The sequence below is a fragment of the Oryctolagus cuniculus genome, chromosome 1 (assembly GCF_964237555.1).
Source record: "Oryctolagus cuniculus chromosome 1, mOryCun1.1, whole genome shotgun sequence".
In the NCBI taxonomy this organism is placed as follows: Eukaryota; Metazoa; Chordata; class Mammalia; order Lagomorpha; family Leporidae; genus Oryctolagus; species Oryctolagus cuniculus.
The window spans coordinates 49,498,042-49,512,834 of NC_091432.1; the positions used below are offsets into that span (position 1 = coordinate 49,498,042).

At 53.1% G+C, this 14,793-nt stretch overlaps 1 protein-coding gene across 17 annotated transcripts in view; it reads left to right on the forward strand.

The window, feature by feature from the left end:
* PLEKHA7 (pleckstrin homology domain containing A7) overlaps positions 1-6,800 on the forward strand; it is a 221,816-nt gene extending 215,016 nt beyond the window's left edge. For 15 of the 17 annotated variants that reach the window (XM_070072882.1, XM_051833953.2, XM_051833955.2 and 12 more), the window contains 4 exons: positions 1,386-1,519; positions 2,283-2,425; positions 3,800-3,909; positions 5,490-6,800. In XM_070072882.1, coding sequence (XP_069928983.1) covers positions 1,386-1,519; positions 2,283-2,425; positions 3,800-3,900 — 378 coding nt within the window. In that variant the 3' untranslated portion in view covers positions 3,901-3,909; positions 5,490-6,800. The remainder of the gene's footprint in view (positions 1-1,385; positions 1,520-2,282; positions 2,426-3,799; positions 3,910-5,489) is intronic. The other 2 variants (XM_051833954.2, XM_051833966.2) reach the window with 1 other exon arrangement.
* The last annotated feature ends 7,993 nt before the right edge of the window (positions 6,801-14,793 follow it).

Genomic DNA, 14,793 nt, shown 5'->3' on the forward strand with positions numbered 1-14,793 from the left:
TCGTGCGATTTTGATGGGGAAGCAGTCTGGGGCCCTTTCACCTGGAAAACAGTGGGTACAGCAGAGCTGCCTCCTGTCTCCAGCGGAAGAGTTGTATAGGGAGAGAAACCACTATTACTTTCATCCATGCGTCTGTCCATCCATGGAGCATTTACTGAAGGGCTCTAAGTGCCAGGCCCCTGCGTTAGACTGCAGGAGACAGCGGTGGCCAGAAAGCGGGAGAGTAGTGGGGTCGGGAGGGGAAATGAGAGAAGGCTTCTAGAAGTGAGGTCAGAAGGTTGAGAGTCACTGGAGCCGAAGCAAGAGCATCCCAGGGGTGTGCATTTGACGCGGCGGTCAAGACACTGCTTGTTGGTGTATCCACATCGCATGCCGAGTGCCGGTGCCCAAGTCCCAGCTCCGCTCCCAATCCCAGCTTCCTGTTAATGTGTGATGCTGGCCCAAGTAGTTGGGTTCCTGCCACCCACGTATGAGACCTGGATGGAGTTTCTAGCTTCTAGCGTCAGCCTGGTACAATCCTGGCTGTTAAAAGCATTTGGGGAGTAAACCAAGTGGATGGGCGAGCTCTCCCTGTATCCTGTATCCTCTCTATCTCTGTCTCTTTGCCTTTCAAATAAATAACATGTTTAGAAGACAAAAAAAAAAAAAAAATGACCATTAGAAAAGAGCATTCAGGCCAGCGCTGTGGCTCACTAGGCTAATCTTCCGCCTGCAGCACCGGCACACCGGGTTCTAGTCCTGGTTGGGGCGCCGGTTCTGTCCCAGTTGCTCCTCTTCCAGTCTAGCTCTCTGCTGTGGCCCGGGAGGGCAGTGGAGGATGGCCCAAGTGCTTGGGCCCTGCACCCCCATGGGAGACCAGGAGGCAGCACCTGGTTCCTGGCTTCAGATCGGCGCAGCGCCAGCCGTAGCAGCCATTTGGGGGTTGAACCAATGGGGAGAAGACCTTTCTCTCTGTCTCTCTCTCAAAAAAAAAAAAAAAAGAAAGAAAGAAAAAGAAAATTTAAAAAAAAAAAAAAGAAAAGAGCATTCAGTGGGGGGAAGCAGCAGGCACACAGGCACCGCCTGGGTGGGTCCGTGTGGCTGGAGAGGCCAGAGGGGTCTGGCTTGCTCTGAGACCTGTTAGTGCAGCTGCTCAGCTCTCAAGCTGTTAGTGTGGTTGCTCCGCCTTGTCTTGCCCTCCCCTTGGCCTGTGAGAGATCGTCTGGCTTTGGAGTCGGACCCAGGTTCAGATCCCAACTCCCTAACTGGCTAACTTTGTGACCTGGGCCTGTTCCTTAACCTACGCAGACACCATGTGCTTCCTCGGGGTGGGAGGGGTGGAGAAAGCTGGTTCCAAACGCAAACAGCTGAGCCTCCCCTCCGCCACCTCCTGACCCTTCCCACAGCTGTCCAAACCAGAGAAGGTCTCCATCCCAGAGCGCTACGTGGAGCTGGACCCCGAAGAGCCACCCAGCCTTGAGGAGCTGCAGGCTCGTTATCGTAAAGCCGAGAAGATCCGCAACATCCTCGCACGGTCAAGGTCAGCCCTCGTCTACGGACTCTCAGCAGCTCCCTAGGCCTGACCCCAGGTGGTGTCTTGGGTCAGCCTGGCTGCGGTGTGTGTCTTGCCACGCCCCTGTCTCAGGTCCACTCGTTGGAGGGATCAGGCTGGTGGTCCCCAGCATGTCATCAGCAAGGAGGCTTCCCCAGCTCATTGGGAACATCCTGAAATGTTCATGGCAGACCCTGGCCCCCAAATCTGTGTCCCAAGTCTCCCTAGCAAGTGTGTTGAGCGGAGCCACGCCTAAGTGTAAAGCAGACAAGTTGGAGCCCCAGCTCCAATGGTGGCTGTCCCAGCACTCGGGCCTGTGCTCCCAGGATCACCAGTAGGAGCCCCAGCTTTGTCCTGAGGGTGCCAGAGGTGTTTCCCAACTGCCTGGGTGCTGATCCAGGGACCCAGGAAGTAGCTTTCCTGTCCCCTAGGCCTCCATGGCTTCAGAAGCTTAACCCTCTAGTGTGTAAGCCTTTCTTGGAGAGCTGGGTTGGCCGCTTCCTATCTGAATTCAGCAGGAGCCTCCCCTGGATGTGAGGTCTGGCCCTCCCGAAAGGGGAGCAAGGCTGTGATTGTTGGGGTGCCTGAAAGGGAGGCATGCATGCCTTTGTCTAGGGAGGAAGTCCAGAGTTGCTGTCGGATGCCCCCACCTCTAAACTGTTGAGAACCCCAGGCCGGGGAGACCCTGCGCTCCTGAGGCTGATGCCTGGGGGCGGGGAGGACCCACAGCCTGCCCTCTGGCCTTCTGCAGCATGTGCAACCTGCAACCACCGTCAGGCCAGGACCGCAACAGCGTGGCCGACCTGGACTCGCAGCTGCAGGAGCAGGAGCGCATCATCAACATCTCCTACGCCCTGGCCTCCGAGGCCTCCCGGCGCAGCAAGCAGGTGGCAGGTAAGGCCTGGGCTGCCAGCCTCGGGGCTCCGGTCTCACCCACTGCTCCGGGCCGGCTCAGGCCCTGCACGGCCTGTCCCAGAGCCAGGGAGTCAGGTGTCAGGGCCGGTGGTTGAGCGCCTGTACTGTGTTCCATACCGGAGGGTGTCTTGTCCCAGGAGCACAGTGGGGCTGGGAGGAGGGGCGGACAGGCCTAGCAGCGAGGCAGACAGGGAGGACCCCACAGCTCAGCAGTGTCAGGGCCAAGAGGTCCCTGGGCGAGCAATGCTGATTTGACTTCCTGTGCAGTTGTGAGCTCATAGAACAGGCTTTCAGCCCCTGGACCCCGGGGCCCAGCTGAAGTTTCTGACATCAAGGTGAGGGCAGTAGAGGTCCTCTCTGGGACCCCTGCTTCCGTCCCCAAACCAAAGCCACTGTTGACCTTGTCAGACTGTCATGTGCCACAAACCACAACTGTGCTGGCCAGCTGGGAAAACTAACCACCACAAGGAGCCACGTGTGTCCACAGAAACATGTGTATATTCGCGTGTGTGCGTGTGTGTGTAAAGGCTCCCCTTCTCCACCAGGAGAGGGACTCCAGGCACCTGACTCCACGCCCCCACACTGCCCCTGTGTGCTGACCCTGTGTACCTTGTCCTATTCCTCCCCAGAGGCCACTATGTGTCCAGGTAGTGCAGAGGGGATGGCTCCTGAGCAGGAGGTGGGTTCACAGCCCCTGCCGGTCCTCCAACTCCAACCAAGGGTCTACAAGTAGCCGAGAGTGGGGCCTGGGGGCCCTGCGGTGTGTGGTCTCAGAAGGCCATGGGAGTGACCTGCCATGTGGACAGGTGGTACTGTCTCAGCAGGAGGCCTCTGCGCGCTGCCCTCCAACCCTGATCCTAGGGAGTCCTGACACCCCTGCTGACCTCACCCCCTCTGAGGACACAGGAAGTGGACTGAGATGCTCATGTGGCATCCTGTGGCCAGCGACACAGGAGATGGCCAGCCACAGTCCCCCACCTGGGGCTCATGTGCAGGGTTCCGAGGGGGCGCTACCGCCTCCCCAGTAAGGCGACCACCTCTCACCTGCGCTTGCCTGACTGTGGATCTGCCAGCCTCAGCTTCCTTGCCTCCAGCGGACAGCACAGGCAGCCTGACACCCGGCGTGCCCTTCTCCTCTCTCGGCTCCAAGGCAGTCTTCGCGCGGCGGCTGCCCTCGCTCTCACTCCCTCTCCCGGCTCAGAGACTCATCCGGGACGTGCAGGCCAATCCCAGCCGGCTCCCCCTCCCCCTCCCGCTCTGGGCCCGGGTCATTAGTGTGGGCCTTTGGGCATCTGTGCTGCGGGCGCCGCCGGCGTGTCTAACACACCGCTTAATTCCTGTGTGCCCGTCTAGCGCAGCAGCTGGCTCTCCTCCCGCCTAAAGGGCCCCTGTCCTCCAGGACGGTGCCACCTTACCCCCCTTTAAGCAACGGACTCCACTACACCTTTGTCTAACAGCTGCAAGTAAGAGCCCCCGCCTGCCGTGCCCCTAGTCCGGTGCTGCGCATGGCCCGCCTCCCTTCCCCGCGGCTCCCGACGTGTTTGCAGCGCCACCTGCTGGCCTCCCTTCCTTCCTTCCACTGGCAAAGCGGCCGCTTGGGGGACCTTCGGGACTACAGGCAGGTGGGGAACTGGTGCTTTTTCCGGACCTCGGTCCTCAGTGGAGACTGTGATGGAGGCCCCCGCCTCCCTGAAATCCTGGAGCCAGGACTGTGCCCGGCCAGCCCTGCTCGGCTTCCCGAGGCCGTATATAACACTGCCGGCCTCGGGCAAGAACAGGAGAGGCAGAAGGCTTTGGCTGATGAAACTGAAAACTGTTCGGACTGGAAAAAGTCCAGTTTACAGATAAGGAAACTGAGGCCCAGGGAGGGGTTGGGCTTTCTCCAGGTCACACAGAATTGGGCCAGAGCAAGCTGGCTAGGGCAGGGGGAGAGGTTTGCTGCCCTTTTAGTCACTGAACACCTTGGGAGGGGAAGCCCAGGCAATGTGAAGTTGGCCCCCAGCTGGCCACCTTCACTAGGTCCTCGTGGTCTAAGCGTGAAGTGCTGAGAGGTGGGGTGGCCATGGAGAAGGCTCCTGGACTAGGAGGCAGGAGGCCCAGTGTCTGGTTCCTTCTTGAGTGGGTTCTAGGTGCTGATGCATTGCATCACCTGGACTGGAGACCTGGGCAGTGCCTTGTCAGCCTGTCCATCACACTGTTGTGTGGGCCTCCCCCCACCTGTTTTTCTGCACTTGACCATTAACATTGTTGGGTGCCCGCCACGTGCCGGGCAGGGGGCACAGCACCTCTTTGGCTGCACACAACCCTGTGAAGATCGACACCCCTGTGGTGCAAGCCTGGGCCTCTGTTCACCAGCGCTCCTGGGCTCATCGCCAGCCGCCCTAGATGTCTGGAGAAGAGAGTGAAACGAGGGACAGAGAGGGCTCGTGTTGCGGGGCGTGGGGGACAGCATGTTCCGGCAGGTGTCGCCTTCCAGCCTGAGGAGCCCTGGAGAAACACTCCAGCTGGTTCCTTGGTGATGGCTGCAGGCACCTGCCAGGGCCGCGAGAGGGTGTGCATGGCGGCCCCACCCTGTGTTCCTCCCCAGTGTGGGTGCCCCTGGCTGTGAGGGAGGCCTTTCCTGCTCTCTTCAGGTCGCATCTGCATGTCCTAGGACCCTGGCACACGGAGGTTTTAGATTTTAGATTGGAACAGGGCTGAGGGAGTTGCCCAAAGCCACTCAGTGGAAGGAGGACAGGACCAGAGCTGAACCCCAAGTCTTTGCTCAGGCTCTTTGCCCTCTCGGAGCAAGGACCCCGTTTGGGGAGCTCCCATGTGACTGAATGCATTCCTAGAAGCAGAGTGGGGGTGGGGGACGGGTGCAGCCCAGTTCCCATGATTCTTAGAAGCCGGGGGTCCCCCGGCAGCGGCCGCATTGCTGAAGGCTCCTGCTCTGCTGCCCTGCCTCTTAGCGTCCCTGTGTGTGTGTGTGCAGACACGCCCACTGCCCAGATGTGGGCAGGGCTCCTGCCAGCCTCTCATTGTCTGCTGTACTTTTTGCCAGCCCAGGCAGTGACGGACCCATGATCCAACGTGCAGAGGAGAAGCCTGGAATCAGCTTCCTCAGAGGAGATCAACCATTCTGCCTGCACGGAAATCTCTCCCAGCTACGTGGGGGCGCCGGCTGGAGGAAGGGGCTGCCCGCACCGACGGGACAGTCACCACAGGGCTAGGGCCCAACACACACCCACTCACTTTCCTTCGGACTCCTTTTGATCTGTGACAGAGGCACTTTTGATACACACTGTAAAATACTGACACTGTATCTTAGACTATGTTTGCTAATGTTCACCTCAAGGACTGAGTGGCTGGCAAGGTGAGGATGCAGACTTTTGTAGCCGCACACACAGGTTCAGGTATGATTTGGGTGACAGGTGCGGGTCGGGGAGAAGGGCAGGGCAAGCAAGGCCAGTCCAGCTTCTGATGGACTCAGGTGAAGGCTGGACTTGAGAGCACGCCTCCTGGGATGCCAGCGTTGGGCTCTCTTGCGTGCTGTCTGGGAGACAGTGGCACTTGGCTGTAGCGGGCCGCCATCCCCAGCACCACACGGGCTCTGGGCAAAACCCCACCAGGATGGTGCCTTGATCCTTGGGTTTGGTTCAGGGTAACAGTGTGTTCAAAAGCTTTGGGCTCCTCATCCATGAGGTTCCCTCAGCAAAGGGCTTTTCTCAAAAAGAAAAAGACAAAAAAAAAGTTTTCTTTAGTTTTCAGACATAGGCTTTTTAGTCCAGGAAAGGAGAGAGGAAGCAACTTTTATTGGATCATAGCAATAAACTCCACGCGGGGTGGCATCTGCCCGAAAGACTCTGATGGGATGGATTCCTTCAACCTGTGATGCGAACCTTTGCTGCTGTCCTGGGCAGCACCAGGTCCGCCTCCCTAGGACTTGGGCCACCGGATGGCCTGCCACCCAGGGCTGCGACTTGACTTACAGCTGACAATGAGGAGGCGGCTACGAAGCCAGGTGCAGTGCTTGTGGGTCTTTAAGTCTTTTCATGATAGTCTCTATACCCAAAAACAAAAACAACCAAACTCTGGTGGGTGGAGCCACTCTTTAAAGGAAAATTTGTTTTTGACTATGTTCAGAAAAAACAGAATCTTGAATATATTTAGAAGTTGCCGTCTATTTTTAACTAACTCCATATGCTGCCAGTATCGACTTCATGACATTTGCCAAAATAAAATTTTATTTTTGCCTTTATAAGATTTTGTTGGAAAATGAAATGAATATTTTGCAAGAAGAAGGTTAATTTAAATAAGAGTGTAATGGTTTGCAGAAAAAAAATGTGATGTACAGATTAAAATATTAACCTGACCTGTTTCCTTGTGCCTCCTTCGTGCGTAAGTGGCCAGTGGTAGTGTTTTTCCCATTTCTTTGGAAAAACCTCCTCTGTTAGCTCTCAACCAGCTCCTTGACACTTGATTGACGTTGCAGGCCCGGGGGAAGCAGGTCTTGCTTTGGGGCCCTCAGCTGGGCTTCTGTAGCTACTCAGGTTGGTCCCCACCCCGGCCCGGGGTTGAGAAGCTGCTGAACTTCAGACTCCCTTGTGGGGCTGGCTTGGCAGACGGACGTCCAATCCAGGGTCGTGTGGGGGCCGCCCCAGGCCGCCTTCCAGCCCACACGCCACCGGCTCGTTCCAGTGAGGCGGGTTAGCGATGGACCATTGCAAACGGGATTTGTATGTAGTTCATTTTGACTTGTGATGTATGCTTGAAGCGGAGGGCAAGTGGCCAGCTCGGCTTAGGGGTCTGTTGCTATGACAGATTTTGTGTACTGCCGAGAGGAACATCTGAGGTTCGGGGTGGCTTTCCAACTATTTAAGCTGGGAAAGTAGATCCAAAGGCATTCAGAACAGGGGATCCGGCTGCTTTTTTAGCTACTGATTTTTTAATTTTAAAATAATATTCCTCAGTATTAAGCATTCCTTGGAGGTGTCTCTAACAGATGAAAAGGTCCCATAGCTGAGTACAAAGGCCCCTGACCCCTGAAAAAGCAAAAAACAAAAAAAAAGCTGGCAATACGCACCCCACAGAGTAGCCATCTGTGGACACTGTCTCCATGAAAACACATCAGAGGGTTTCTTCCTGTTGGTCTCGGTTTGCGTTTCACACACCCAGTCCTGTGGAAGGGGAAACGTGGCAACTCTAACTAGCGGCTCTTTCCAGAATGCTCTCCCAGGAGCCTGTCCTGTAAAAACTGTGGCCCCAGTTTCCATCTAGGGAGAGTGTGTCAGGCCCCCGGCCCAGACTCGCTGGAGACCACGCCTGGGCAGAGGCCCGGTCACCTCCTGTTTGCGAGGCCCCTGCGCCACCCCCTCAGGAGGCCCCTTGGTACCTGAGGGAAGTGGGGAACATCTATGAAAGCACAGGCTGCCCAGGCCCCCTGCAGGGGCGGCAGCTCCGGGAAGCGCTGCCCGGCCCGGCCCGGTGATTCCAGTTTCATTCCCTTATGGGAGACCCCAAGCCCGAGTGGCGTTGTAGACAATGGGGTTGCTGTTGCCAACGGGATGGGAAGTGCTCCTCCCGCATCCACCTGCGGGCATCCACTCTTGGGTTCTGACTTCAGCCCAGCCCAGCGTGGGCCCAGGATGTGTGTCTATTAACAATCTGTTTCAGGATCTGGTTTCCAGCGGGTTGGGAGTAATACCTTTTCCTAATTCCCACGTGAACCTCTGGAGCTGCCAAGATTCCCGCCACACCCAGGACATCGCTGGGTGATCACAGGTGTACAGTTTGTGAGTCCATTTGAAGTGGATGTGCCCAGGCTCGTGTCAACGCTAGAAACACGCATTTTGTTTTTCCCCATCAGTCACCTTTCTGCCTGCCTGCGTGTCCGTCTGGGGGAATGTAAACTGCAGGTAGCCCTTCCTCTCCCTCAGACCCCTTGGCTGCCATCAGGGAAGATGGGCTCCCCAGCATTTTCCTGGCTATTTTATGTGGCAGTCCAGAGCCCAGGAGAATCATCTGTGGGCCCACAGACATTCTCTGGGGGCCTGAGGATTTAGGGGTGAACAGATGGGAGGTAAGGGAGGGGATCCAGGCCCTGGCTTGGCCAAGGCAGGAGCCCACTTTGGGCTTTGGGAGTTTCCTGCAACTGCAGTACAGTAGTCATTGACAAGTCCTTTTGTGTTCTCACCAAGGGTGGGAAAGAAGCTGCAAATCATTTGTCTAATCCACAAATCACATTTCTGAGACCCGACAGACAGGTGCTGGGAGCCCTCTACTTGCGACTCGGCATCAGACACCAGGGTGTGCAGGGGACTTTGCCCATGTGGGTTGTGCGCTGTTATGAAAAGAACAAAGAGACCAGGCCGGGAAGACATGAAAACTGGCAGCCCCTCCCGGCCTGGTAAACACGCCATCGCTTTGCCGCCTCCACTCAAAAGGCTACCACTTTCATTGCTCCCCTAGCAAAGAAACCTTTCTTCAGAGCGAATGGCGGGGTACAAAGGCAGAGTACAAAATGCGTGCACATCACAGTCCCCGCAATTCTGTTTGAACAAGCGTATTGATTGGGCCTGACCCTGTTACATTTTTTCCCTATTATTTGAAAAGGTGCATCTAAGTGTAGTGAATTGAACTGGCGGAGCTGAACTTTCCATGAAAACTTCTTGAGGTATTTCTTTAGTTCAAAGCTTTTGAATTTTAAAGGGCATTTTTAATATGAGTCTGTTGAGTATTCTCTGCCACAGCCCAACAAGGCATGTTAAATGCAGATGAGGCTGGAGCGGGGCGAGGATGGGGGTGGAGGGTACGGACCAGTCCTGGCTTTGGAGCCGCACACACACGCCCTGGGAGCTCGCTGCGCGCACTGGGGACAGCTTGGGCTACAGGGAGGCTTCCTGACCAAGCTCTGGAAGGCTGCTTGCACACAGGGCCCGGAAGCACCTGCTGGGGCTCCTTCTGGTGGGGGAGGTCTGTGTCCTGTAGAGCGAGGGCCTCCTTGCTGCGCAGCTGCTGGGTCTGTGCCTCCCACTCTGCCTTAGAGCCGAGGAGGCAGACAGGAAGCTGCTGTAACAGCTCTCAAGCACCCTGTCCCTGTCCTCCAGCTCCTTAGGTGGCCCTTGCTGGCCTGTCTCAGGTGCCTTCCCCTTGCACCCTTGGCTGATCTCCATCCTTAACTGATTTGCTATCCTTGGACGCTTTGCTGGCTGCTGGGGCTGTGGCAGGGTCCCTTTTACCATCCTGGCCTGCGGACCTGGATTTATCCCCCAGGGTCTGTCTCTGCCTGCACTTCGGGGGGCTTCAGCAGCCCATGTGACTCCTTTGGACTGACTTCCTGGCTCATTGTTGTTCTGAGTCCCGTGTCTGTCTGTGGAAGCCTCTTTGATCAAGAAAGCACCTGCTTTCTGGACCCAGAATTTGGGCCTAGAGGCAGAACTGTCCCTGGAAGGAGCTGGAACATCAGTTCTGAAAAAACCAAGGGCTTGGACATCTCAGCAAAAATCCTTCCTGTGTCTTTGCTAAATCTCTAGGCTAGGCCACAGGGGCCGGGGGGGGGGGGTCCCAATAGGGACTGTAAACACCAGTTGTTTTCTGTGTCCTTCTCTGCTCACGGTTGTTCTCCTGCCTTGTTCTGGGAGCCCCTGAGGTGTCCCATGAATTCCCTGCAATTTGTTTGCTTGGCTGTCATCTCAAGGCCTTCCTACTATTACCTGTGTCCCTTGGGGCCACACCAGCCAGTGGGCACGAAGGAGGGTCCAGTGACGATAACAGTTTAGATTTCATGGCTCCTGCCCCTTTCTGCTCACCCTAGGTGCCCTCAGCCAGGAACTTAATCTGGGTCTCTCAGATAGGTGGCAGGGTCCCAAGTACTTGAGCCATCCCTGTGGCCTCCTAGGGTGCAGGTTTGCAGAAAGCTGGAATTGGGAGCAGAGCCAGGCCTCGAACCCTGGCTCTCCATCCCCATATGGTATACAGGTGTCCTGGCCTCGCTGTGATCAAGAATAAGAACCCCCTAGGGACTTACAGGGAGATTTTGAGGGGGAAGGGAAGAGGGAAAGCCTGTGGGAAGAGCCAGGCCCAGCGCCCTGGGGTGGGAGGTGCTCAGCAAGTGAAGCTGCCCCCAAGGCTGCGATCTGACAGGCAGCACTGCCTGGGATTCCCAGGGAGAGGCATTTCTTTGTCCCACCCGAACCAGCCCTGAGTTTTGGGGCTCAGAAACGATTTGTCAGCACTAAGGGTGAGGTCATCTCTCTGGGCTGCAGTCATCCTGACCGGGGCTTGGGAGACAGGTGGAGAAAATTGGATGAGACTCCACCTGCCTCCCCCGCTTTACCCAGCAGAGCTAATCTTCCCTGACCATCTTGGGACCAGGGCAGCTTTGGAGAGTCCTGGTGTCATTGAGCCTCACCATGCTGACCCATTTCCCCTGCAGGACGCCTCTCTCCCTCAGGTCCAGTGCTCATGTTGCTGTCTTTTGGGAAGGCTGAGATGGCACCCTCAGGTGGCCCCTTTTATGTGACCATCACCGGCCAGCCCCTCGTCAGGGGGCTGATAGTGTGGAAAGGAGGCACTCCAGGGCAGAGATGACAAGCCAAGGCTCTGGAGCCAGGCTGCCTGGAAACAAATCCTGGTTTGCCAGCCCTGTGATGTTGGGCATGGCTACCTCACCTCCCCATACCTCAAGTCCCTCCCCAGTCAAATAAGGATTGTATTCACATTTACCTCAGTAGAGTTGTGATAAGGGTTGAATGAGTAGGTAGAAAATGCTGAGGTTCTCAGTCCTATAGGAAGCTCTAGGAAAAATACCCATATTATGGATTGTTTATCTGCATTTAAGTTACAGTCATTTAACATGTATCACACTCTTGTTCTTTATTTATGTGCTGGTTTGTTGCCTGTTTCCTTCCCAAGAGAGAGCAAGGATCCCAGGAGAGGAAGGGTACTGTCTGTTCCACTGGATTATCCCCAAAGCCCAGGACAATGTGTGCCACAGAGAAAGGGCTAGGAAATTGATGAATGAATGAGTAAGTGAATTAAGTTGGGGCCTACTGGCCAGGGAACCTTCTCTTTCATACGACCTAGCCTGTGTCTTTTAGGTTTTTATACAGCAGAGCCCAGAAAGCATTCCCAATTCCCTCTTTTTAAGTTTCTTGACTAGTAGATAAGAGCAGGGGTGGGGAATTCAAATCTACCCTTATTAACTCTGTGACCTTGGGCAACTCACTGGACCTCCCTCCAACTGTTTAGTCATCTGAGAAATGGGAATGACTGCATCTACTGTACATGGGCCTGGTAAGGACTGAAAGGGATAACCTGTACTCAGAGCCATTGGCTGGGGACACTTGCTCAGTGTGCACTGTTGGTTTTACCCTTGTGCATGACCTTTGGGAACAGCAGGGCTCAAGGTGATTCTGCCATCTTCAAACCCTGTCTCCTTTCCCTGGCTGTGTAAGCCAGGTTTGGGATCATCTGCTGTCCCCTGCCTGATTTTTTGCCCTGAACCCTCTGTCTGCCATTTCAGCCAGTCTCCTGCAGTGAGTGGGTAAAGCAATGGCCTGAGGCTTTTGAAGCTGGGGTTTGTAAGGGCTGGCTGCCTCCCAGAGGCCTCCAGGTGCTAAGGACAGACAAGTCCTTGGAGGCCTCTTCCTGCAGCTGTCCACCCAACATCAGATCAACCTGTGCACATCCCTTTGATGTCAATCCCAAAACCTGAGACTTGTGCCCTGCTCTGAGGACCTGGGCTTTGAAGTTGGCCTATAAATTGAGCTTTCAGGAAGAAAGTTGTCTGTTGTGCCTCAGAGCACGGCTGGGCCCTGTAAAGGCACGAGGAGTGCCGTGAACACCTGATAAATAATTCTTTCTGGGCCCAAGAAATATTCGTTCCATTTAAAGGAGAGGAAAATTCCCTTGACCTTTTCATTGAAGTTCTGGGGGGTGGGGGCTGGGTAGAGAGGGCTTTCGTGTCTTCTCACCAAAGCCACATGGGGCAGGCAGGGTAGGTTGAATGAGAGCTGAGCTCCACAAGAGCTCTCTGCCCTGGACTCCTAACCCCAGATCTCCTCAGCCAACTCCTCCCCCTCCCGTCTCCCCCTTGAGGCAGGAAGATTGGGCTGGCTCACAAGAAGAAAGACCTCTTCCCGGTCTCTGTGGAAAATGGCAGGGATCAGGATAAGTGCCCTCCTTTCCTACTGGTGCCCAATGTGGTCTAGGGGTGAGGCAGACAGGAATATGCCCCAGGTTCCCCATCTGCAGGCGCCCTCAGTACTGCTTGACTCGCACTGAGCACTTCATCATACTAGGCCCTTGGCGGTGGTCCCCTTTTGCACTAATAGTATATGGGTTTATGTAGTTCTCTTTAGGGCAAAACATAGCATACATGTGGAAGGTACACAAAGTAACTGCACAGCTGAGTGATCCTAAAGCAAACGCCTATGGAACAACTTCAGTCCAGAAACAAGTGTGCCAGGAAGCTGGCAGCCTTCTGCCTGCCCTTCCCACTTCTGCAAAGCAGAACTGCTCTCCAGCCTTCTCTGATAGTTTTTTTTTTTTTTTTTTTTTTTTTTTTGTAGTTTTACTATCTAAGCAGCATCGCCAACTATCATTTTATTAGCCTTCTGAAAGAGGTACAAATGGAATGATAAAATGGCAAGTACTGCTAATGAGCCAAGAAAAATGAGAATCACTGGCTTATCAAAAACTATTCAGAGCAGTTTAAGGTGGGCTGATGCCACAGTGGAGTGGATTGAGGGTGGGCAAGGAATGGGAAAGCAAAGGTTACAGAAACAAGTTGTTAGAACTGCACATAGGTGTGCAGAGGACTACAGCTCAAGTATATGGTACCTAGGAACAGTATTGAAAGATGAGATTGACCAAAAGCAGGAGGTTCACAAAGTACAAAGGATTAACATTTATTATTAGCTTTTATCAGTTTCTATGTGCTAAACCTTTTCATCTATTTCTCACACTATATGCACAAGGTGGTTATACTGCTATCTTTATTCTACTGAATAAAGGACACCTGGAGATAATATGTTGAGTCACTCAGTTTATTACTAAAGTGGTGGAGCTAGTATGTGCCTACAAGCACAGTGGAGCACTTGTCCATGGTTAAGTAGTTCAGGGAATTTCTGTCTGGAGGTCTTTTTTTTTTTTTTTTTTAATGTAAGATAATCACAAGTTTCAGAACAGACATTTTAAGTAGGATGGAATGAGAGGGCTAAGGGAGATAAAGCTAACAGGCAGGTTTTCCAGATATAACCTGCAGGGGCCTGGATCCCATCTAGGTAGGGCTGGGATTTTCCAGAAAGTTATGACATTGGGGAAGGTAGCTTAGGAGACTGACATGTGATACTAACCTGACATCTGGATGGGTGTTACAAAGCAGTTGAAAACACAGTATGATGATTTGAACAGGTGTAAAGGATGTTATGAGGTCAGAAATGAGATTTCTAAATTAGTTATTTCAGAGGTAAGGTTGTCTTCAGATACTGAATGTGTACAAGATGTGATTACGCTGGACCTACACCCTGTGTGTAAAAAGTAGTTATGGAAATTAACTAGATGAAATTTATTTCTCCCAAATTTATTCAAAGAATGTGATCTTCCTACTCTCAAACTTAGTTTAATCTCCCCTAAATTTCTTCTGTACTTCCAATTTTCCTAGATTTTAAAAATACTTGGCTCTGACCTAATAATACAAGTAACACTGGATTCTATTTCTGAAAGCTTTCTTTTCAATAAAGACTGTTAGATCATTGGTACAGGTAAAATATGGGGTATAGATAACAACTGGGATAAAAGCATTTCAGGTATGAAATTATCAATGATCTGGAAAAGTTGCCATTGAACTTTTCACTAAACAGCATTTCCCAACTGATTGTTTCAATAGGAGTATCAGGATAGCATGACATTTGTCTCTTTTTAATGTCCCTCCCCCATTCTCCCAATTGGTAAGTTCATGCTTAAGACAGCCATGAAGATTAATGTGGCGCTGGAACACTAGGCCAAATGGACCAATGGATTAAATTTATTCCAGTTCTGAATCTTATTAATTTCCAATAATACATGAATTGAAATCAGAATTTCTCTATTTGGAGATGAAGAAAGGCCTCTAATATTGTTACTTTAGAAGAGGGTGCTTCTATTAATACATTAGAACCAAGACTTATAAAACCACCCAGGATATTTAAACAATAAATGAAAATACTTTTTAAAACTTAATACTGGTCCTCTCCCTCTTCCATTTTTAAATATAAATCACTCTTTACTTTCTAGTTAAAGTAGCTATAATAAGAAATCCCACAGAATAGACTTTTGAAAATCAGTGGTCAAACTGAAACTTGAATAAAGTAAAGTTTCTTCAA